The sequence below is a fragment of the Pagrus major genome, chromosome 6 (genome assembly GCF_040436345.1).
Source record: "Pagrus major chromosome 6, Pma_NU_1.0".
NCBI classification, from domain to species: domain Eukaryota; kingdom Metazoa; phylum Chordata; class Actinopteri; order Spariformes; family Sparidae; genus Pagrus; species Pagrus major.
Window position 1 is genome coordinate 7,277,817 of NC_133220.1, and position 22,679 is coordinate 7,300,495.

General features: G+C 41.4%; 1 protein-coding gene across 2 annotated transcripts; it reads left to right on the forward strand.

The window, feature by feature from the left end:
* Nucleotides 1-5,953: 5,953 nt before the first annotated feature.
* On the forward strand, nucleotides 5,954-22,432 carry ccdc71 (coiled-coil domain containing 71). 2 transcript variants are annotated; one of them, XM_073468904.1, is made up of 2 exons: nucleotides 5,954-6,041; nucleotides 20,105-22,432. In XM_073468904.1, the coding sequence occupies exon 2, from the start codon at nucleotides 20,115-20,117 to the stop codon at nucleotides 21,177-21,179; it is 1,065 nt and encodes a 354-aa protein (XP_073325005.1). In that variant the 5' UTR covers nucleotides 5,954-6,041; nucleotides 20,105-20,114; the 3' UTR covers nucleotides 21,180-22,432. The 2 variants fall into 2 exon arrangements, with proteins under 2 accessions (XP_073325005.1, XP_073325006.1); XM_073468905.1 differs by lacking the exon at nucleotides 5,954-6,041 and adding an exon at nucleotides 8,368-8,409.
* Nucleotides 22,433-22,679: the final 247 nt, after the last annotated feature.

Genomic DNA, 22,679 nt, shown 5'->3' on the forward strand with positions numbered 1-22,679 from the left:
TGATCTCGTGTAATTTTTTACTCACCTTCTCATTTTTTTCACTTCTTCTTTTGACTACCCACCTGACAAGCCAGATGGTTTGTTACACAGAACCATCTGGGAAGACTTTGTGGAAATTGTCAAGAAAAGGGCAGGCACTTTAAAAAAAAAAACTTGGCAGGTGATTGGACAAACCATCTGTCTATCACCATCTATTACGGGCTTACTTCAACCAGTCAGATCAACAGGAGGAGAGCGCTGCCAGCAGAGCCAGTTGGTAAATCAAACTCGAGAGAAGAGTGAAAACATCTTTTCCCACCACGCCAGTAGCTGCAACTAGTTCCTCATAGGATGCTGATTGGTCCTGTCAATGTAATATGGCCACAAGTGCATAGCTTGAAACCTGGTAAGATGGATTTTCGAGATCAAAATATCACTTGATCTCCTGAATCCATCCTCTTACAGGCTTACAGGTGTTTCCATCTGTAACCATTTTTCATGTTCACACTGCATATATAGAAATCCCTTCCACTCATGAGTTTTATATGTGTGAACTCGTTTGGCAATGGCTTGACTGTAAACGACTTTCATTTGTTTGTAAAAGTTCCACACTCCACCTTTAAAATACCTGTTTTGGTCGAAACGATCACAAATAGAGATGCTTTGACTTCCCGTGAATAATAGCCGGATTTGGTCACCACAAAAACGATTGGAAATGTTCTCAGGTGTCCTTAAAAATATCCAGTGGTGTGACTTGAAAAGCAGTCGACCATATTGGAAAAGTCCAGACTGGTGGCAAATCAAATATCATAGTGAAAACGAGGCCTTGTGGGAATCAGTCTATACTTGAATGGTGTCATTTTTCTTCAGCCATTACTCTTGACAATCAGTAGTTACTTCAGAATAAGTTAAAGCAAAACAGTTAAATATGAGGACAATGGTTATTTAGTTAGTTTCTTTCTCCAGCTGCAGTGCTGTGTAAGCCATGTTCAGACATGCAAACATAAACACTGGCACAATATGCTGCCATTCATGCTGAATATAACTTCAACACCCTGGTACCGCTTCCCAGCAAGACTCAAATGCCCCTTTTACACAGCCTGTTCAAAACGTGAATGTTGTGCCTTTATTTCACCCCATTAAAACGTTCAAACATTGAACGGAGTGGGGAACATCATTGTTTCACCTTTCAGCCGGCAGCGGAGGTAATAAAAAAGCTGAATTAATGTGGGGTGGTCTAAACTTTGCCACATCCCTATTTTAATTTCTTAGTTCGACCCGTCTCCTCTTGACACCGTTGAACTTTCCAACCTTCACTTGTCATTGAAAATTAATAGCATCCACATTCCTCAATTATTGGCCTCAGCCACTGGACACACTCCACTGAGCACAAAGCAAAGCTCAGTACCTGATACCAGTGTTTCTGGATTCACTCTAACTACATTAAAAAGAAAAAAAAGGATTCAACTCAGTCATTTCTTGATTCAGCCTTGATTTTGTGTGCTTTTGTATGTTTTGCCAGCAAAACCATTGTTTTCCTATAGTATGTCACACAGCATATGCACATATGCAGTATAAAAAAGCAAAGCCAGCATTATGACGGGTCTTCTTCACAGCAATATTGTGGCATCTCCGTGTCTTAGTAAAGTGACCTGGAGAAGTTGAGAATGGTTAAACTCGAGCAAATGTCCACAAGAAAGGGATATAACCTGGTGACAACCAACTTGGTTTGATTTTCTTCGGTAACAAACATAATTGTGTTTTCACTTTTATGCAACTTCAAAACATATTGGAGAAAAGGCCAGACTGCATAAGCTCCTGGGACGAGCCAGAAAAACGAGACCAACACTTCATTCAGAAGATCAAATACCAGGCGGTTCAGATTGAGTGATGCATCCTTGAGTTTGAAGACTTACCAAGTGGCAAATCAAAGCAAACAAGCTGCACAGAATCATGCGATTTTCAATTTCACATTAAAAATGTATCTACTGAGAAGCTCAACATTTTTTTCCCTTTATTTTATTGCCAGAGGTGACAGCTATTTCTTTAAACTGAACGAGGCCACGTTGTGACGCAGCACTATTGTTGGTTCAAAGGCAGCCTCACCTTGTTGTCATTTATAACAGCTTGTTGTTTCAGTACATAGCTAGATCCTAAACAGCCTATGAACATGTCAGGATTTACAAAAGAGGACCCAAATGGGGAACAGGCAGGTAAAAGAACAAAAGGTGAGCCTTAACGATGAGCTGTAAGCCAAAGCACAAAAATCCAAACTGCAAACAATAAACGGTAGGAAAGGGAACATCCATAAAAGCAGGTGATCAAAACTCTGGCAACAAAACAGAAATCCACAAGAGCAAGAAGTAAACAAAACAGTTCAAATGAAGGAGACAGGCAGCAACACAGAACCGGGGGAACAGGTGTGACACGCAGGAGCGAGACACAAACCAACGAAGAGTCAAGGAAAAACGCGGTCTGGTAAACGACTGGTAATCAGATGAAACACAGGTGTACCCAGAAAAAGGGCGGGACAACAAACAAAGGCGGGATGTGGAAAATAAAACATGACAAATAATAATAAAACAGGAAACTATCAGATATACAAAAACAGGACCCAAGTGCAGACACGTAAGCAGGCAGATTCACCACAAAAAGTAAACTTAATAAAAGCTGATAACCAGTGGAATTAAATCTTAGTAATTAATGCAAATGAGGGCAGTGTTTCGCTGACATTTGGCCTCTGATTACATTTCAGTTCTCATCTTATCATACCCCAGAGGTAACATTTTTGCAGTATGGACTAAAGTCTTTGTGAATACATCCTTATTTCTATATCCCATCTATATTTAGTGTGGCTCAGGCCTGATCCAAACCTTGAGGAAAAACAAGTACAAGAGCCAGTGGTTGTACTTAACAAACTTTAATAATAACACATTCAAGTGTGTTTATAGGTCTTGGGGAGTATGATTGCATATGTGAAGAAAAAAGTGTTATAAGGCCATTTGTGGCTCCAGAAGACGGTGCATCTAGTCTGAAAAATTGCCTCCAGTGATGTCACAAAATTGCATTATGGGTAATGTAGGTGTCAGATTTTTGAAAAGCAGTCCACTGATCTAACAAAGCATCCTGTAACACTGTTGGACTCATTATGGACAGTTTAAAAAATCAGGAAAACCAGAGATTTTATATTCAACACAGTCTTCTTCCTTCTCAAAATCTGGCAATCACATTACCCACAATGCAATTTAGCCACTGCGTGACATCAGTGGAGGCAATTTATCAGATTAAATACAACTTCCTCTGGAGTGACACTTAAATGTGTAAAATTGGTGGAGTTGCCCTTTCAGATCCATCAAAGTTCTTCCTCGTGTGGGTGCCGTTGTGACACCCCCACATTCACACCGTCACCAGTACAGCGTGAAAAATTCAGACCCATTTTCATTTGAATGGATTCACTATCTTGACTCAGCAGGGGTTCTGACAGAGAGACTCCGGTGTCAACACAATGCGACGTTATTCGGCAAGAAGCTGTATTTACCAATTACATACATATAAGCACACATATGAATGTGTCTCATAAGCTTTCTTGAAATTGATTGGTTTCAACGTGCACCCAGCAATGCAGAAATATTGTAAAATGCAAACAATGAAAACAAACTGCAATGTCCAACAGAATAAACATAAATAAAAGAGGCTGCCTCACAATGTCTAAATATTCCAATATCCCAAATTACAATGATGGTATCATAACACATGCAACCATGTAAGACACTCATTTATAACACATTGTATCTCTGTAACAAGAAGTCGGGAAGAAACATCAGCACAGTGTCCTCACAAGAAAGGAAATATAAGTAGTGAATATTATAGGTGTGTCTTAGAGGAAACTGTCTTTACAGGGCTAAGCTTTGAGTGAATGGAGAGCCAGACGGTCGGAAGCAGGAAGCGGTCATATTAGCTGTGTCACACCAACCTGTGCTGTATAATCTGGCCCACAAATGAAGCATGAATGCAGTCACACAAACACACACACAACTTGTTGTTCCAGTTAGTGACAAGGCTTGCTACAGCTTGGTGGGCTATTGTGGTTGGCTAGCGCTAGCATTTTCCTGGTTAGCTAGCATGTCACCGGCTTGCAAGTTCTCATCAACCCTTTTAACAGCAGACAGTTTGACTTGTCAAAGCTGGAAAAGCAGAGGTGGGATGAATAAAGTCAACATTGGCACCACTCCATTAAGCGTCCTGATAAGCGATGCCAGCGGGTGTGCCTGAACAATGCCAGAGCCATGAAACCAGGTCACACAACCGCAACAACACAACACCAGCATAAGCTCCAACCAGTGGTGACATTAGGTTTCTGACAATTACCAAATATATTTGTGTGATCAAATTTTTTATGTTTCCAGTAGACCTACTAGAGGTTAAGTTTATGTATGACAAAAAATAATCAGCCTTGATAAACATTTATAATAGATACTTGATTTTTGGGGCAGTAGCCGATATTAGGTGTTAAAAAAATCCTTTCACTTCTTAAAGAGTATTCACCTATTTCCTAAAAACCCGCCCCGGGGACCATTTCTAATGTGGCATGGCCTGATTTGTCTATGGCTCCTTCCATTGGTTGATGCCAACACCTGACTCTATTAGCTTTGTACATGGTCAACGGGTGTTTAAGTTTTAAAAATAAGCTATACGGAGTAAACATAACCTTTTAGGTAGCAGGCGGCCATATATCATATGGCGGTCATACATTGGAATGTGCTTTCCCTTGCAATGTTGGAGGAATGGAAAACAAGTACCTTTCACCCAGTTAGTATTGTCATATAGTAAATAGTTCAACACTCTTGATTATAATTGATCACACTGGAGTTTTACACAACAGAGGCAGGATAGTTCAGATTTCAACAATAGACTTGATTGTCTAAAATCACATCAGTACACTGAAACTTACTGAACTTGCAGGAAATGTGATAATTATGTTATCCCAAGCATCTTTCTCTGCATTATAATCTTAAAACACAGAGAGATTTCATATCAGCACATACCGAGGGCTAATATCGACCGATAATATTGGCCAACTGATTTATCGGTTGGGCTCTAATTGATAATACTTGATATTGATCATTTTAGCCTAACTAACCCCCAGTTTTTAGGGTTTTATCTCCTTCCTCCCCCTACCCTGAATGGCCCATGGGTAAGACAACAACAACATAACAAGATTAAAAAACTAAACTTAAATAAAGACAAAAAAAATAGTCAACAATTGGTCAAACGAACTTTGCTGGGCAACTTTTTGGTCACTTAAAATAGTGAGGTAATTTACCATTAATTATATAAAAAAATAATTATTCATCTTAAAAGATTTTCAGTGTCAGTGTTAAAATCACAAGATTAGTTTATAAATATGTGTTTCAGCGACAGCACCAGCACAAGCTCCACCCAGTGGTGGTTTCTGGCAATTTGTGTGTTTATGTTTTGATTTTCTCGTGCCAGTGGTTTATTTCAGTCATCCCAAAATCTTGTTCTCGCATAAAAGACTACATTTTAATAAAATAAATAAATATATAAAAAAATCCTCATTCAGTACACTTTGCTCTGTTACCAGTGTGTGAGCCAGAGCACTGCAGGTCACTGGGTTGATGTGTTGGTTGCTGATGTTCAGAGTTTCAGTCACAAACACAAAAATAGGCTTAAGCTCCGCCCAGTCGTGACGCCACATCGTACTTTCTAGGTTTGGACAGCCAGTGTTTACTTCCAAACTCACTGCAGTGTTGTGAAATAACACACGTTTACATTCTTTTTGAATTTCTCGTGGATATATATATATATATATATATATATTTTTTTTTGGCTAAACCTAAGATTATCTTTCAGTCACTTGTGCCCCATCCCCACCCCCACCCCTCGGCGGGGTTAACAGAGCCCGCCCCCTCTCCTCTCTCCCCGGCAGCCTCCGCCTCTCTTCGCTGGTCTGTCATCCACACCGCCGTTGTTGCAGCCATTTTACCGTGGAGCGTCGGCGCAGCGGCGACCGGAGGATGCCGAAACAGCACCGTTAAAAGGTAATTCTGCCTTTTTGTGGAGCACTTTCGTCCGCGTCGCTAACCTTCACGCTTCCGACTCGCCAAATCCGTCCTGTAATGCGCGGCGAGCTGATGGCCGGTCCCGGCCGGAGGGGGGGCTGAGGGATCCTCCACAACTAGCTGCTCAGACAGAGGAAAGATTGCTGGGAGAGTGTTTGGCGGCCAAGGCTCGTCGCTGGCAGTTCACAAGTCTGTGTTAAAAATGGCGACGTCTTTCAGCAAACCACGTAAAGTTGTAAATAAGCGTCCGTGCGGCGGGTATGTGGATGCGTGCGGAGCTACGGTCACAGTGCGGCTGGTAACAGTGTCTACAAATACAACTGAGTCTGAGCGGTGTGTCCGTAAGGGGGGCGCTCGAGAGCTCACGGCGCGCAACGACGCGGGATTGCGCACGTTTTTGTAGCTCGACCGTACCTTAGCCTCCTTAGCTAGTCTGTTTTTTAATGCGTCTGACCAAAATGTTTTGAAGTGCAGTTTCTTTTGTTCTTATCGATCGCACAAACGTAAATCTGTATGTTTCGTTAACGCGTAAACTTGGGAGCGCTGCCGCTGACGGTTTCCTGCGGTTTAGTCGCACCGGCGCGCGAATCGTGAAATCGTGGGCAAAGCCGTGCCAAATTTTCTCGCGTAAGTTTCAACTTTGGTGAACTTTGACATTGTTGTTTACAAAAGCATACTGTCTTTGACATTGCTGACCTTTTGCAGGAAAAAAAAAAAATCAACAATACACCACATTCACATGGCGGCCATTTTCTTCTGACATCACACTCGCAGTGGGAAGCTCGAATTATGTACTGCTGCGTTCCAGGTTGAAAGTCCCATAAACGTATGAATCTGACAATTTGTTATAATGTCACCACTTCCTGTTTGATCAGCAACTGAAAGGCAAGAGGGAGAGGACTATAATTCAAGGTCAAACAACGTACTCGATAACCCGATAGCTTCCAATAGACGACACCTAATATAGGCATTCAAACTCTTCCTAGCTAACTAGCTTCTTAGCTAAGTCTGAAATATCAACACACATCTTGGCCACATTTATTTAAAGGTGTTATTGATAACATTCAGTCACTGAATGTGGCGTTTCATCTCCCCCTCCCATCGACCCTTTTCATGGCAGACATTTTGACTGAGCTCGTTCCAGGGCTCTGGTTTTGTGTTTGCTCACTGACTGACATGATTTACTCGGCCACTTAATAGAATAGAGTCATCCTTAACGTTACTGGTCACACCTTTGTTTTGTTTGCTGTGAAAATGGTCTGTTGCATTCTCATCACAATGCTGCTGTTGTTCGAGTCATCTTGCCCCATCAAGTGGTTGCCAGTTTGTTGTAGCAAGCATTGCTACCACTAGCTAACGTTAATGTAGCTTATGCTAACATCGCCAACACTTGCTAACATTAATTTAGCTAATGCTTGCTAGCTAAGCTAATAGTATACTGTTCCTCTAGCTAGTATTACATTGGTAATGTGGTGCTGCTAGCTAGCAGTACAGTATGCCGGGCACTTATTAAAGAAATCAGCCACTTTTATGTTTATTTTCCACAAACTGGCAACTACCTAGACTCTTGATTTGACATTGACGAAACACCGATACCACGTGATTCCAACTGTGCTATACTATTGGCTGACGAACCTTGTTAGATGTTGGAAGCAACCTTCAGAATTCTTAGAGTCAAACAAAACAATAATTTTGTGTTATCAAATTTGTTATTGTACCTTGGAATATGGCTTGATGTCCCTGTAATTTTTCATTATCAATGATTTTTTCAGTTGCTGATCAGTCAGTAATTGGTGAAATTATTTCAGTTTGACAGAATTTTTTCCCTATGTGTACAACTTGCTACCTAGAAAACCGCAGCATAATTTTATGCTTCTGGCCTCGAGTGTGACGTCTGAGCAAACTTAGTTTAGGGGTGGTATTAGTAATCTTATGTACTTCTGTGAGACATCGGCAACGTTAAAAAAAACAAACCCTTTGGAATACTGGAAATAATGGGAACGGAGGTTGGATGCGATGTACAGACACCCATAGAAATACATCTCAGAAGGAGTATTTTAAGAAAATAGGTGGAGGCTCCTTGAGATCTCCCAAAGTATAAAACCAAGAGCCCCAAAAGCTCCAGTTCAGTCTGGTCCCAGGATTGGCTTGAGTTTATTGAGGTTGCTGTCTGATTTGTCTGTCTGATTTCTTGAGTATTTTCTCTGATAGACTCAGTTTTTGGTTTACAGGCCCATTTTCGGGACTCCTTTGACCCAACAGGCAAATGGCCTCCATGTGAATATGATCTATTGCGATTGCTATGGACCGAACACCATGATGTTGTTCTAACAACAACCACTTCCAGGTAGAAAACTGGCAGTTCATTTACATTGAGGAGAAAATCAGCAGACTTTTTTGAAATTTCTGTTTGTCCTTTCAGCTGTAAAGACAACATGTTGGTCCAACCTATCTGACGTTTCTGCTGGGCTTATTTTATGTACCGTATTGCTTGCTAGCATCTTTGATATCCACACAACAGCGACATCCTATGCTGTTAGTTCAATTAAACTGAAACTGTCATTTTCTTCTGTCTTGTGGCCCAACAAGTCTTGTTATTAATGAAGGATATATGAAAGCTTCAAACGTGCATGTTTAAATGGATAAGATATACATTTTGAAATAACTTTATGAAAAAGACTAAAATTGTATGTAAGCTAGTGTGTTATGCAGGGTTATTTTTTTACACAGAAGTTATTGCAAACTGTTAGATGCAAGCTAGTTTTGATTGAATGACTTGGTGTGTAATCCTGACAACAAATGGCAGTGCAGTACAGAGAATGTTGAAAGAAGCTTTGAGACATGTGACGTACTGGTGCTAGCATGTTACTGGCTGGCTGGTGTGTTAGCTGTTACATTGCCAGCTATAGTTGATCTCAAACCATCTGAGCAGTCTCTAAGTCACCAAACCACTAACAGTGTATTTACTAAAGACACCAGGCACAGTTTCTTACTTTAATTACGATAAGGTAGTTAAGATAAATTAGGTAGTTAAAATGCTATATTTTAATATATTTCTGTTGAAATTCTAATACTGTTTCAAAGGTCGGTTATTACCTTCCTGTACTCTGCACTGGTATACAAAATCCTTGGACCATCTCACTGATGTTGCTCTGAGGTCGATTTTCATTGTTAACCATGTTTTTCACTGGCATTTAAAGCCGCGCAGACAACATTTGGATTCAGCCCGAATTTTGCGGTTGGATTGGTTTCCCCAGGCTAATTTTAGAGTGTCTGCCAGATTGGTTGTCGTTTACCATGCAGTTTAAGTGGGGCCTGCTAATTAATCACTTGAGCAGCTCTGGCTCCTGGACGATCGGATGGATATCTGGCATGTAGGAATTTAGGGTCGGCTGTCTAGTAGTTTGAGCTGATTCATTATAAAATGTAGTGAGCTTCTTTTGATATAACAGGAGTAGTATTTTACACGTTGTGATCATGTTATTTACACCTTGCAGCCATTTACGGTTACGGTTCTTCTTACTTTCTGTTCACCGTACAAAGTCCACTTTATGCCGCCTTTCCCTCTTCTTGTCAACATGGTTGAGGATTCAGTTGTTATCATTGTCTTGTCTGAATATGTTTTACTTGAATTGTCGAGAGATAAAAACAGACCGGGGTCTCAGTACTTTTGTTCATTGTGAGCACATGCATTGAGGCTGGTCCTCTGATCCATACAGTGTGAGCATAGAAGTCGATGGTTCTGGCCCCAAACCCCTGAACAGCAACTGTCCAATCATAGCATAGCAACTTAATCTAGACACAGCAGGCCTGTCAAGCTGTAAAGTTTCTCCTCACGCAAAAATGTAATGAATACATTGAACCGTGTGATTTAATGTAATGTAATGTAACCTGAGCATGCCTGGCTAACTATCTTCCTACCTACAGGTAGCAGGTACCTTGTGTTACACCCAATGGTTAGCTTTTTTTAATATTAACTAACTATGTTGTTTTGTTGGGTTACGAGTTGCATAAGAAAATTCCCGTGAATGACTGGAATAGCCACTTTGTTGGAACCGGTCCTGAGTGGTGCTGTCAGAGTTTAGGCTAACATTAGCAGTGCTTTCCTGTTTTTGTTTTTTTTTGTCATTGCAGAGGGTTGCACGTAGGCAACCCCTGCCATCATTACTTGAGAAATGGCATTTGCCAGTCTCAACAGTTACTCCTCATCTTCAAAGAGTTTCCATGTAAAAGTGAGTCACACTGTTAGAAACTACTTTTGATTGTTTTTTAGTATGAAAGATCTTGGTCTGATATTACATTTTTCCAGATTACATATATTGTATATGTATTATAATACTAGGACTAACTAGCTGCCCTGAAATACCCATTTCCTATATTTTGAGTTGCATTTAAAGTTTGCCTACATAGTGTGCACTGGCTTGCCTCGCCTTTCTGTTTCTCTACTCCCAGTATGTGTCTGCTCTGTTGACTTTCCTCGTCATCATATGTTTTACTAACATGGTGATGAAGGTTCTCAGTCATCCAGGTCATGGTAATTCCTGAAATAAGTGCTGTATCGTAGGCAACTGGGCATGTTTCAGTTTCTTGAAGACGTTTCACCGCAAGAGGCTTCATCAGTTCTAAGTAACTTGAGGGGAGTTGCAGGCTTTTAAACTCATTCATTAAGGGTTATTTGTAGGTTGATGACCCAACTGACCTTCATGTGGGTTGCTAGGGCTAGATGAGCCCAGGTGTGAATGGTTGTTAAGCTGTCTGGGGAGGGAACTCAGTACTGCATTGTAGGTTGGTGATAAGTAATGTCCTAGGCCACCTCCTCCCCCGTCATTCCAGTTTGACATAGATAGATTCTTTTACTCCTCTTTCAAACCATCTGTCTTCTCTGGCCAAGATGTTTACATTGTTGTCCTCAAAGGAATGATTTTTCTCCTTCAGATGTAAGTGGACAGCAGAGTCTTGACCTGAGGAGTTGGCCCTCCTGTGTTGATGGATAGATAATGGTGTCTCCAGGACAGAAATTGTTACAGTAGGCGTATTCTTACAGGAAGGCACAGATTAGATCACGATGTTGTCATTCTCTCGGATGGACAGACAGAGTCCATGTGGACTGTGCAGTCTCAATATGGAAATTAGTCGATTTTATTGTGAAATGTCAATCAACAGATTGACTGTGTACATCTTGCTTTAGTGAATCATGTTCATGATAATCAATTACATGCAATTGTTCATAAGTCATAACCTAGTTGATTGTGTTTTCTGTTAATGATGTTGGAAATTGCCACAAATTCTCAAATAGTGCTCCCAACTGCAGATAGAACCAATCCTTTGTTTTAAATGTTTATATTTGAGACAGGCCTTTATTTCTAATTCTGCTTCAGTTTCTTTGTAAAGTTGATGCAAACTCAACACTTCCTCCATTGTAACCTGTTGTGATACACTCATTATTCATCAGTACAACAACAGTCATGTCACCACTGGGGATGGGTAGGTTAGCGGTTATCCTGATCTGGTCCGGTGTATCAGCTTAAAATGGTTTGCTTTTATTCAACCTGACTGAGACGCGATCGTAAGTTGTTGGAAATATTTTAACCTGTTTGACTTTATCAGTATATTGTTAAACTAGGTCAATATATGAATAATCAATAAAGTCAAGTTTAATATTTTTTTAATTGATATTAATAGACAGCAATAAATAATAGTGTAAAGAAGGAGTGTGCTTACTTTGGAAAAGGATGGATTACAAGGATATTATGGAAATAATGGTTTATAATCAGAGGTGCACATAACTGGCGCGCATGCACGGTAAAAATAAACAATATGCAGCAGAAAACACGGAGGGAAGCGCTTTTGTGTACCAACAATTTTGGCATTTTTTTGGCACCATCTACAAAGAAACGCCAGACTGAACCTCAAAGTAAAAAACGTGTTTTTCTGGAAAAGTGGCTTCAGACAGATGACAACCGGACTGAGATGTGGTGCAGAATATGCCGTGACAATCGCAATCTTGCGGGCGAATCCAGTCATCCAGCTCTTGTAATGCATGACAAGAGTAAAAAGTACATGAACATAGTGCAAACTATTGATAACATGCACAGGCAGAGTCAGACATCCATTCATCCTCTTGACAGGTGGCGGGACAACATGAAGGAAGAATAGCGCCAAGCGCTGTGTAATGTTTTTCTGTTGGCCTTTCCCAAAGCGAAACATGCACGTCCTATGCGCTCGTTTGAGGATGATATCCCACTTTTCAAGAGGCTTGGAGTCGATGTCGGGGCTGTGTATCACTCACGAGAAGGGGGCACACACATTATGCAATGCATCGCACAGACAGTCAGCTCAGAGTTGGGTGAAAAGTTAAAGGCAGCTGAATTTTGGGATGTACTCTTTGACTGGTTAGAAGACATAACAAAAGCAGAGCAGGAAATTGTGTACATTGGGTCGGTGTCCAGCAGCGGAGAGTTTTCCTCAGATTAATTCATTTGGGTGTTCATCGAGTGGCTCAGGACATCATGGACAGGCTTGTGCAACTTTTCCATACCTGTGGTTTAGGGGATGAGCGTAAGAAGAAGTTGGTCAGGGTTTGCACTGACGGAGCTGCTGTCAATGTGGGAGTTCATAACGGGGTCTTTCCCAAATTGCGTCAGATTTTGGCCATCGGGGATTTCCTTGTGTGCATATTGTGTACCACCCACACTCTGGTTGCTGATTGCATAGTTCCATACTGTTCAACATTCAGTTGCTCCATTGTCAAGTTGCTAAGCATTTATTTACAAAAAGGGGATCCAAAAAGAACAGAACAACTAAAGAAGATGTGCTGAGAAAGGAATTGCATTTGTGAAATTTCGAAAGTTTCACAATATCAGATGGTCTGCATGGAGGCAAGATACACTGTTGAAAATATGGAGGCTTTTACCTACCATTCAAATTCACATGGCTCCAAGACAGTGACCTGAAACGCATCTGCACAGAGCGTTTTCAGTGTTTCTTGGCCAACATGCTGGACACTGGAAATATTTTGCAGTTCACCTCCCTCAGGTTCCAGCAAGAGAATTGGACTAAAGGTGAATGCAAAGATGAGTTCATGGTAACTATTGGACAGCTGACACTTCTGCTTGACAGTGAAGGCAAGTATAGGAAAGAATCTGTTTCAAATGCTGATGCAGACAAGGAAAAAATTGATGTATTGAGAGGTCTCATTCAGGAGTTTGAAAACAGATATGAATCTTTCAAGTCAGGTGATCACTTTTTAATTTTTGATCCTTCAACTTGGTCTCAGGAAATGAAAGATCTGCACAGTTCTGGCAACACAACACTTGGTAACATAATTCAGAAATATGAAGCCTGCTTATCTGTTGACAGAGACTCCACTGTAAGAGAATGGATGCATTTGAAGCAAGCAGGAAAACGTCTGGCTGCTTCCTCTGTGAATGACTTGGTCAATATAGTGAAGACAAGCAATCCAGATTTCTACACCAACACTCAGAAAGTCCTTGTGTTGTCACTCACACTTCCACTGAGTAGTGCTGCATGCGAGAGGGGATTTTCAAGTCTCAATACAATCAAAAGCAAGTACAGAAACCCTTCCTGTCAGACTCTTGCCTCTCATCTCTGATGCACATTCACTTGTCTAAGATGACAACAGAGACTTTGGACCCAAAGCCAGCTGTTGACTTGTGGATGCAAACAGCAAATCGCAGGCTCAACCAGGGAGAAAGTAGCAGGCCTACATCATTATCTACCGTGTTCGAGAGAAAAGAAGATAGTGAGGAGAGCAGTCAGGAGGAAAGCAATGACGACAGCTTGTAGGATAAGGGCGCCATGTAAAGAGTGAGTACCAAGCAGCATCTCTAGGTACTCCCTTGAGAACCAGACCAAAAACGTTATGTGCACTCCTGTTTATAATGTCAAAAGAAGGGAGGTAATGACATATCAACAGGGACCAGAAGGGAATGTGATAAGGATTAGCTTCCATGCAGATAAAAAATAATAAGCCAAGTTAGAATGATGTAATTGTACTGAGTACGTAAAAATGACATCATTGTGTCCAAAGTTCAGGAATTAGTTTTTTTTGGGGGGGTGATGTAATGTAATGGTACTATTTTATTGTAGTGCAGAGAATAGTCACAGTCATGTGATGTCAGTGGGGTGTGTTATTGGTCCGTCATCCACATCTGGTGTAAGACGTCCAGTCAGTCTCAAATATCTGGTGTTGTGCTAATAAAGTTGGCAAAAGATATGACTGCCTCAGCAAGACGACGAGTATTTTGTTTGTTGTAATCTCAAACCTCACTACTAGATGTCACTGAATGTCAAACACTGATCTTTAAGCCAGAAACTCAATTCAAACCTCATATTCCACATCTTTCATACATTGACTTTGATTTAACTTTTAAATCCTATCCATACTAACTAGACCCTTTCCCCCTTGTCATACTCATTCATTTGCAATTTGCATCTATGTTCAAATTGAAGCCAGCAATTCAGCTTAGCACCAGCTTTTCTATTAGCCTTTAAATATTCCACAGCTTTCATACAGTATTCGTGCTATTCAATGTTTAAAGCCAGCAATTGCTTCTCTAGTTGCTTGAGTTGTTTTGCTAATTTTTCAACTACTTTAAAAATGCTTGAGCTTTTGTTGGCAGAGTCTTACCCGTGAAACACCGAAACACAACTCTACACGCTCACCGGAGCAGCTGCAGTCTGTGGAACACAGTAATGTTGTCAACTGGAATTTAGAGAGGCCTTGTATGTGACAAGTGCAAAGGAGGACTGGCCATGAGGAGCACTGGGGGATTTCCAGTGAGCCGCTTCTCAACTGGGGTGATGCAGCACAAAATATACATATTTTTAAGTAACCCCAGCCACACTTAAATAACAATAACCGAGTGCTGTGTGGCTGACTTTCCCGGGCGAGTGGGCTGCATGCATTTAGGTATTGCAACTGCTAGCCTCTCTCTCCCAGCCAATTACTTTTGGTCCAGTCCATTCGAACTTCACCTGGGCCAATCCACACACAATACCGACTGGTCCGTGCTGGACTTAATATCAACTGCAGCCTCTAGGACAAAGTCACCTCAAAGCCCAGTGCTGGTCCTGTTGGCTTGGTATGTGTTCACAAATGTAAGTCAGGAACTGAACTTGAACATCACAAAGTTATTTTGAACTTGTCCTGTCAGTCTGTGAAAGTGTAACATTTCTAATGTTATCTGACATAATGTTTGTGGCACGTCCATTAGATGCAGTATAGAAATGGTAGTTACTGTTGTTTTGATCGCAGTCATCCGTTCGTCCGATCACGATGGCACTGCTGCTTACCCCTGAAAGTACCTGGAACTTCGGTTTAAAATCAGCTCCTGAGGAGTGCCCACATTTTGTGTCAGGGGCTCAAAGCAAGTGGAAATAAAAGGCAAAACCTGTGACAGGTTAGGTTACATTTTATTAAGGTGCTGCAGTGAGAGGTGACTGTGTGCATAAACGTATATGCATGCATGTACTCAGTTATACTGTATGGGGCTGCAGTATGAATGATTTTGGTTTCCAGCTGTAACTTGGATTGGATCTAGCTTGTAACACGTCATGCTTTGTATCTAGAGTTCCTGCTGTGACGCATCAAATGAAGCACTCCCTATTCACCAGTTAACTGACCAATCACAGGCATTTGTGACATCTCAGTCTGATTAACTGCTCTGTAACCACTCAACTGCAGCTGCAGGCATTTCACTATGAAGGCAACCTGCAAGAAAAACCAAACTGTATTTGCAGAAGAGAGAGAATTTATTTTGCTCTGATTTCATTCTGTCCTCCAGATTGTGGCAATATTATGGTTTAGGAAGTCACGTTTGAGGAATGTGTTGCATTGTGGAGATATGTGAAATCTAAACGGATGTTTGTTTCTCGTCATTTTTTTAGTCGTAACCGTAACATTTGAAGATATCTAGTCAAACATGGTGGTTCGACCTGTCTGATGTTTCAACTGTGTATTTTATGAACTGTGTTGCTTTGCTAGCGTCTTCAAAATCTACCTAATACTGATATCTAGGAATGCTAGTTTTGGGTAAACTCAAGCTGTCATTGTTTTGCACCTGCAATTGCTGCAGCTGGAAGCATTATGTTTTCAGGTTGTCCGTCCGTCACATCCGTGTGAATGCGGTCTCTTAAGAAAGCCCTGAGGGAATTTCCTTTAAATATTGCACAAATGTCCAATTTAACTCAAGGATTAAGTGATTAGATTTTAGTGGTTGAGGGTCACTGTGATGTTTTTTTTACCATAGTTAAAGAATGAATACTAGAATCAATGGGATATGAAAGTATCAAACATATATTTTAGATGAATTAGAGGTATACACTTCGAAATATCATCATAGAATAGGACAAATAATGTGTTGTCTAAATTAGTGTGTGATGCAGTGATTTTCGAACCGGATGTTATTGTAAACAAACATTATGATTGGTTGTATGTAGGAAGGTGATGTTCCAGTTCTTATTCCCATTCTCACCTAGTTGTGAAATGGGTGTCAATGACCACAACAGCAGAATTATTTGAATTACAAAAAATCAGTCGTGGGTGGTGATTCAGAGGTCTTGAAACAGGCTAGTATTTCACGGAAGTCGATATTTGACAAGAAAGCATATCCGGAAAGTTTAGCATGGATAAAATCACACTAAGTGAATATTATTAAATATAAATGATGATTAATGGGAAATTATTCCATGCAGTTTGTCATTGTACTGTCAATCAGGAACCTCACCACAAACTGGCCTTCACCCTCCAACCCATCCCCCCCTCCATTCATCCCTCCATCACTGCCTGCCAAGTGAGGAAACTGCTAATGTAGAGCCTCCTTGTGAGCGTACTACAGTCACGATGAGTCCTGGGAAGTCGGCTTGTTTGCAGTGGCACCACAGATCTTTCTCTGGATTTTACAACCTCTATTTTTCCTTTTCTCCTTCTCTTCCTTCTTTTGCCTCCTCCTCCTTTTTCTCCTTTCACTCCTTCTCTTTCTGACCTTCATTTCTGTCCCTCTTCTTCCTCTTCACCCCTTTGTACTTATTCCTCTTTTTCACCTTTGACTATGAAAAATGTATGCCCATCATTTTTTAAATTATTTTAGAGGAAAGGATCCGGGCCACATGAGCAAAATATGGTTTTGAGAAAATGAAGAGAGTGAAGTGAAGTTAAATTATTTATAGGACTCTTTAAAGATGTGTTGTTTTTTCTTCAGTCTCGAAAATGTAAAATAAACACATTTGTTGCAATTTTTGGAAATTCTTGGGAAACATTTTATAGACATAATTGTTAATCAGGAAAAGAAACACAAATCTTAGTTCAACCCAAATGTTAGCGTGCAAACTGTAAAGATGTTAACAGTCTCACATTAGCATGCTAACTCATCAGATGGCTTAACCTCAGTACAGCTGAATGCTTCGTCAGATGGGCTGCACTGAAACAGGATCTGTCACAGGTCTCCTGTATTTAACCAGGAAATATTAAGCGGAGTATCATGTAGCAGACAGTCTCAGCCGTAGCACTGTTGTCACTGAGCTCATGATGATTTCCTTCAGAGACTGGTGCAAGTCAGACCAAACCTTAAGACTGATTCAAGTGTAACCATATCAAACAGGTGAGAGCTGAGTCTGAGATGCCCAAAAATGGCCAACGTACAGGGCATCAACCCTTGATTTAGGGCTGCAACTGACATTTATGTTCATGACAGACTAATCTGTTCATATTTATTCATGCATTTATTGAAAAATGAATCCTAAGTCAACAAAATGTAGCAAAAAAGTGAAAGCTGTCCACCAGATATCTTTTAAATGTCGTTGCCTAAAAAGCTGTGGGGATTCGGTTTACAATGATATCAAAAGAGGAAAAACAGGGAAGAGTGAAGGAGGTTGGGAATTTTTGCTTAATAAAGATATTAATCAATTTATCAAATTTGGCTATTGATTTCTGATTTTTCTGTGGGTTGACTATGGCACTAATCTCAGGGCACACGTTTCCCTTTTGCCCCACTAGTGGTAAGGATCTAATACTAACAATAGCATTGATCTTACATGGTTGCTACTGTTGACATAGACCTTTCTGATTTCTCTTATCAATCTGATTCTCTTATCAGATTGTGAAGTTAACAACAATAAATCTGCACCATTGATATGAAGAGATACATTTGAACAAATATTCCTAAAGACAATATTTCCCATGCAACTCTAAGAAAGATACTTTTCTGGCCAACTAGCTTGAATGTTCTGCGCCTGCATGCAAGGAAATACCTCAGGTGGCGGTAGTCTGTATTCATCATTTTTAAAAAGGGAAACTCAGGGCCGCGGATATACAAATGGAATAAACGCATAAAGTAGCGTTTTTTTGACACCACTCTCGTTGAATCATCCACTTCTTATCGCGAACATGTCTGATTTAAAAAGTTACAAATGGCATTGGAGAAGTGGCAGAGACAGAAATAAGGAGAAGCTGCACTGAATGGGTGAAATCATGGATACTACAGCGATGGTCTCAATGGGCATTCCCTTTTTTTCCACGTTTCTCTACTCGTGCACTGATGAGCTTTGCTGAACAACCAATCAGTGTGATTTCTCTGACCAACGGTGTGGGATACACCAGAACAACTGGGGCCAAAGACGCTCACTGATGGCCCGTATACTGTGGCTTTGCACTTGCTTTCGGTTTGATTGCAACTCTGTTTGACCATTTGACGCAGGAGGACATTTAAAAAAATGCAACATTCTTTCCAACGAGAGGAAATGTTGACGATCTGACAACCGAAAGATGAATTTGATCTTTTCAGCGTTTCCTTTCATGTTTCATGTACAAAGATGATGAATGATATATTTGAAGGTTTCCTTCCCTAGAGACTCCAGGAACTACCAGGTGAATTTTTTTCTTATTTTTTTCTGTTGTAAGAGGATCTCAGGGCGTTGTTTCTCCTGTCCCGAAGGTCCTGGTTGCCATGGTAGCCAACGAGGCTTAGATGAAGGCTGTAAAGGTGTGGATCTGATGCTGAACTGAGAGAAGGTCACAGTTTCTTCCGCTCGTCGGCTCAGAGTAACGAGCCAGCTGGGGTTATCCTCGGTGGATGTGGAGCTTTACTGTTTCTTTATAATTACGTTGTTACTGTCTGCTGGTCTGGCTATGTAAGGTGTCTGATTACAATGCTGCTGACAGTAAACTGGTTTTTCCCCTGAGCATTAATCAAGCTCGTAAAAGTCTCCAGCCTGCAGCAGTACACATTCATGTTCACTTTTTATATTCAGGTGACTCTTATCGCTGACATCTTGCAGTGGGCTCAGCTGGAGAATGGGCTTCAGTTTCTGGATTTAACGAGTAGTAGAAAGGTCAGAGGTCAGAAGGTTGCAGCACCCAGAACCAGCAGAAATGATTGTGATAGAGAGTAGAGACATGTCTCGAAGAGTCAAACCTTGATCAACTAATTTTGTCTTTTTGTTTTGTTTGTGTCATACACACAGTGTTACCACTTTTCCAAACACTATCCAGCTGGGTAACATAATTTGAATAGTTTGTTTGGACTTAAACAGATTATGCAATCAGAGAAGAGAGTTTCATATCACGATATTGTCCTGCCCAATAGTGTGTTTTTTGGTAATGTAAAAGTACTCTGAGGAGTTACTTTTCTTGGTAGGTAACGCTGTAACATAACAAGTTTCTGTTAAATGACAGTCATCTTGATATGTATCAAGTTGCTTTCAAGAGTTAAAAGTTTTTAATTTTAAAATGTACGTGCTCAATTAATGTCTTGGGTTATAAGATAACAGTTGATGACCGTCTGTCTGGTTCTCTGGGAAAATTTACCACAGTGAGATCAAGCTCCAACTGCTACCATCATACTCATCAGTTAGGTAGAAAATAAATATGAAAATGGCAAATGGGGACAAAAGAGGTGAAGCAATATGAGGTTGCAAAATACCAAAGTGCGAGTGAAAGGTGTTGAATTAAGATTAAAAATAAAACGGTCGAGTTGGTCTTTGTAATTTTGTTTAACAGAACGGTTTTTGTGTTTTCCTGGCAGGATTAAAAACATGGCTGACGCGGCACGAGGTCCCGTGGTTGGCCGGCCATTGGCATACGCCAATGAAGAGCGGAGGGCGGTTCACTCCTGGTCCCGGATCTCGTCAGCGGGGCACAACGTCCTCCTGGATGCTCTGAAGATCCTCAGCCCGATGTCCCATGACCTCTCCAGCTGCGAGGAGCTGGTCAACTTCCTGCAGGACCTGAGCGAAGAGGGACACAAGCCCACCGTGCTGCGCAGCAAGGACGTTTACGGCTACCGATCCTGCACCACCCAACCCATGACTGAAGACATGCTGAGGCCACCCAACAGGAATGTCAGACCCACTGCCAAGAGGAGGGGGAAGAAGCCCCTGACCAAGAAGAGAGAGGTGCACCCATCCTGGAACGCCTCTGAAAAGAGCAGTCCAAGGATTCAAGGCGTCCGCCCTCCGGAGCTAATGGACCATCATGCCCTCATCTGCAGTAGGACACCTGGTCGAACTGTAGAGATGTCGCAGGTGCTGCAGTTGCAGCCGTGCCTCAAACTGACCAGCATTAAAGGCCTGTCTGGCTACCACACTGCCAGACTCCAGATCCAAACTTCCTGGGACTCGTCCTCGGAGGCGCCCTCTGTTGCCATTTCACAGCAACAGCACCCTCCAATGCTTTCAGGAATACCTTTGCAGCCTTCTCAGAACGGTGGCGGGGCCCCCACCAAAGCTGTGGCCTTGTTCAGCCAGAAGAGCCTGTCTTGCCCCCTCCGATTGGACGGTGCCCTAATCGGAGATTCTGCTCCAGTCTTTTACGCTAATGGCAGGGCATTCCCAGAGACTCACACAGAGCTGACCAGTAACGGCTGGAGGAGCAACGGCCTCCACCGGGATGGTCGGGGCCCCAAGGAACTGACCCGGCAGAGAAATGGCTGGAAGGACAAGAACAGTTTTAGATGGAAAGTGATAAAGGTGGATGACTCTCGCTCGGTGGCTGAGGCCCGCAGAAAAGCTCAGAAGATCCTCCAGGTCAACCTGTCTCCAGTGATTCAGATCCAACCTCTCAACCATGTGCTGAGAGACTTCAGATACCAGAATAAGTGACTATTTCACTCACAACCACACACATTGTTTCGTTTAGCAGATGTTAGTATTTTACATCCATTAGCCTCTACCTGACTGAGCCCCAGTGTTCATAGCAGATGTCTTACATGAGTTTTTGTGATCTCTGCTGAGTGTTGGAGGGAGAATATGTGGAGGCTCTGGTTCCTGACAGAGGCACTCGGGATTGAAAGGCATTTGAAGTTAGGTGATGCTTTTCCCAGCAGGCTGGGAGATGATTATCGACCAAATGCTGGTACATTTTCACTGTCGACATTAGTTTACTATACTCAGTACTTCAACCAACCATCATTCTGCTCTGGGTTGACTGGCTGCTAGCCGATGTTGCTGAATTTTGGGACGCAGCATCCACTGTGACTGTTATGTCAAAGGTGAATTTTCTGCCCTTCAATAAGGCACTGGGAGTGACTCACAGTTGTTCTAAGAGTATTTATAAGTCATTTGAAGTATAGCGGCAATTTTGTTTAAGTATTTTTTCATTTGACGCCCAGATGAACTGGTGGATGAGAGGGGCAGGTTTCAAAAGTCTTCTGTCGAGCAGACGTGTTGGTTGGTTGGTTGGTTTCACCAAAACAAACTAAACAAAAGGAGGGGAAAAGAGAAATGTTTTCAGTTTGTCTTCCTTTTTGTAATTTGTTGTGTCTTCACTGGAAATCAGGAAGGATCCTAAGTTTTCTCACATTTTCTCATCATTAAAAATGATCTCAGAATCCTGTTTTTACACATTTATACATGTAATTTCAGAATTTATTCTCTGAATTATGACCTTTTCCCTCAGAATTCTTCCATTCCATGACATGGCTCTGGTCCAGCTCCATAAATTTAAGATGTTTTACACCAGATACAAAAAGGCCAAGATGTGAGCACAGGCTTGGAAACAGCCATCAGCTACTAGTCTAATGCTGTTCAGGATTAATTTGTGCAGTAAATTTTTGTACTACGCAGGCAGCCAACTGTCAGTTGGCGTACAATGTAAGACATTTGTTTGGCTGATTTGAAAACGTTTGTGATGATGTTTCTTAACTTGAGCTTCAGGCCTGTTTGTTCAATTATGTTAAAAAATGCAGCATTAGAAGGTTTTATCTCCCATCAGAACTCACCAGTGCTCTGTTCTCTTAAGTTGATGGCAAGAATTATCAATTTTTTTGTTTTGTCTCTTGAATTTCTCAGCTGTGATCAAACTGTTGTTCACCTTTAAAATAAAAATAAAAATGCACTTTGGGGGTGTGACAGTGCTTCATCGTCGCCTGTTCCTGACCATGGAAGTCGTTAATATTCTTATTTCCTGTGACGTGGAAAATGTTTGACACTCTGTAAAATTTGGTTTGACATTCTTTGAACCCACACTGGTTTCGCTACTTGTGCAAAGTTTGCAACGTTGGTGCTGAATGAAATGACAGGCACAAGAATGTTCTTCTAGTTCAGATATGGTTTAGCATTAAGGAGCATTTACTCCCTGTGAGTTATTCTTTGAGGGACTCT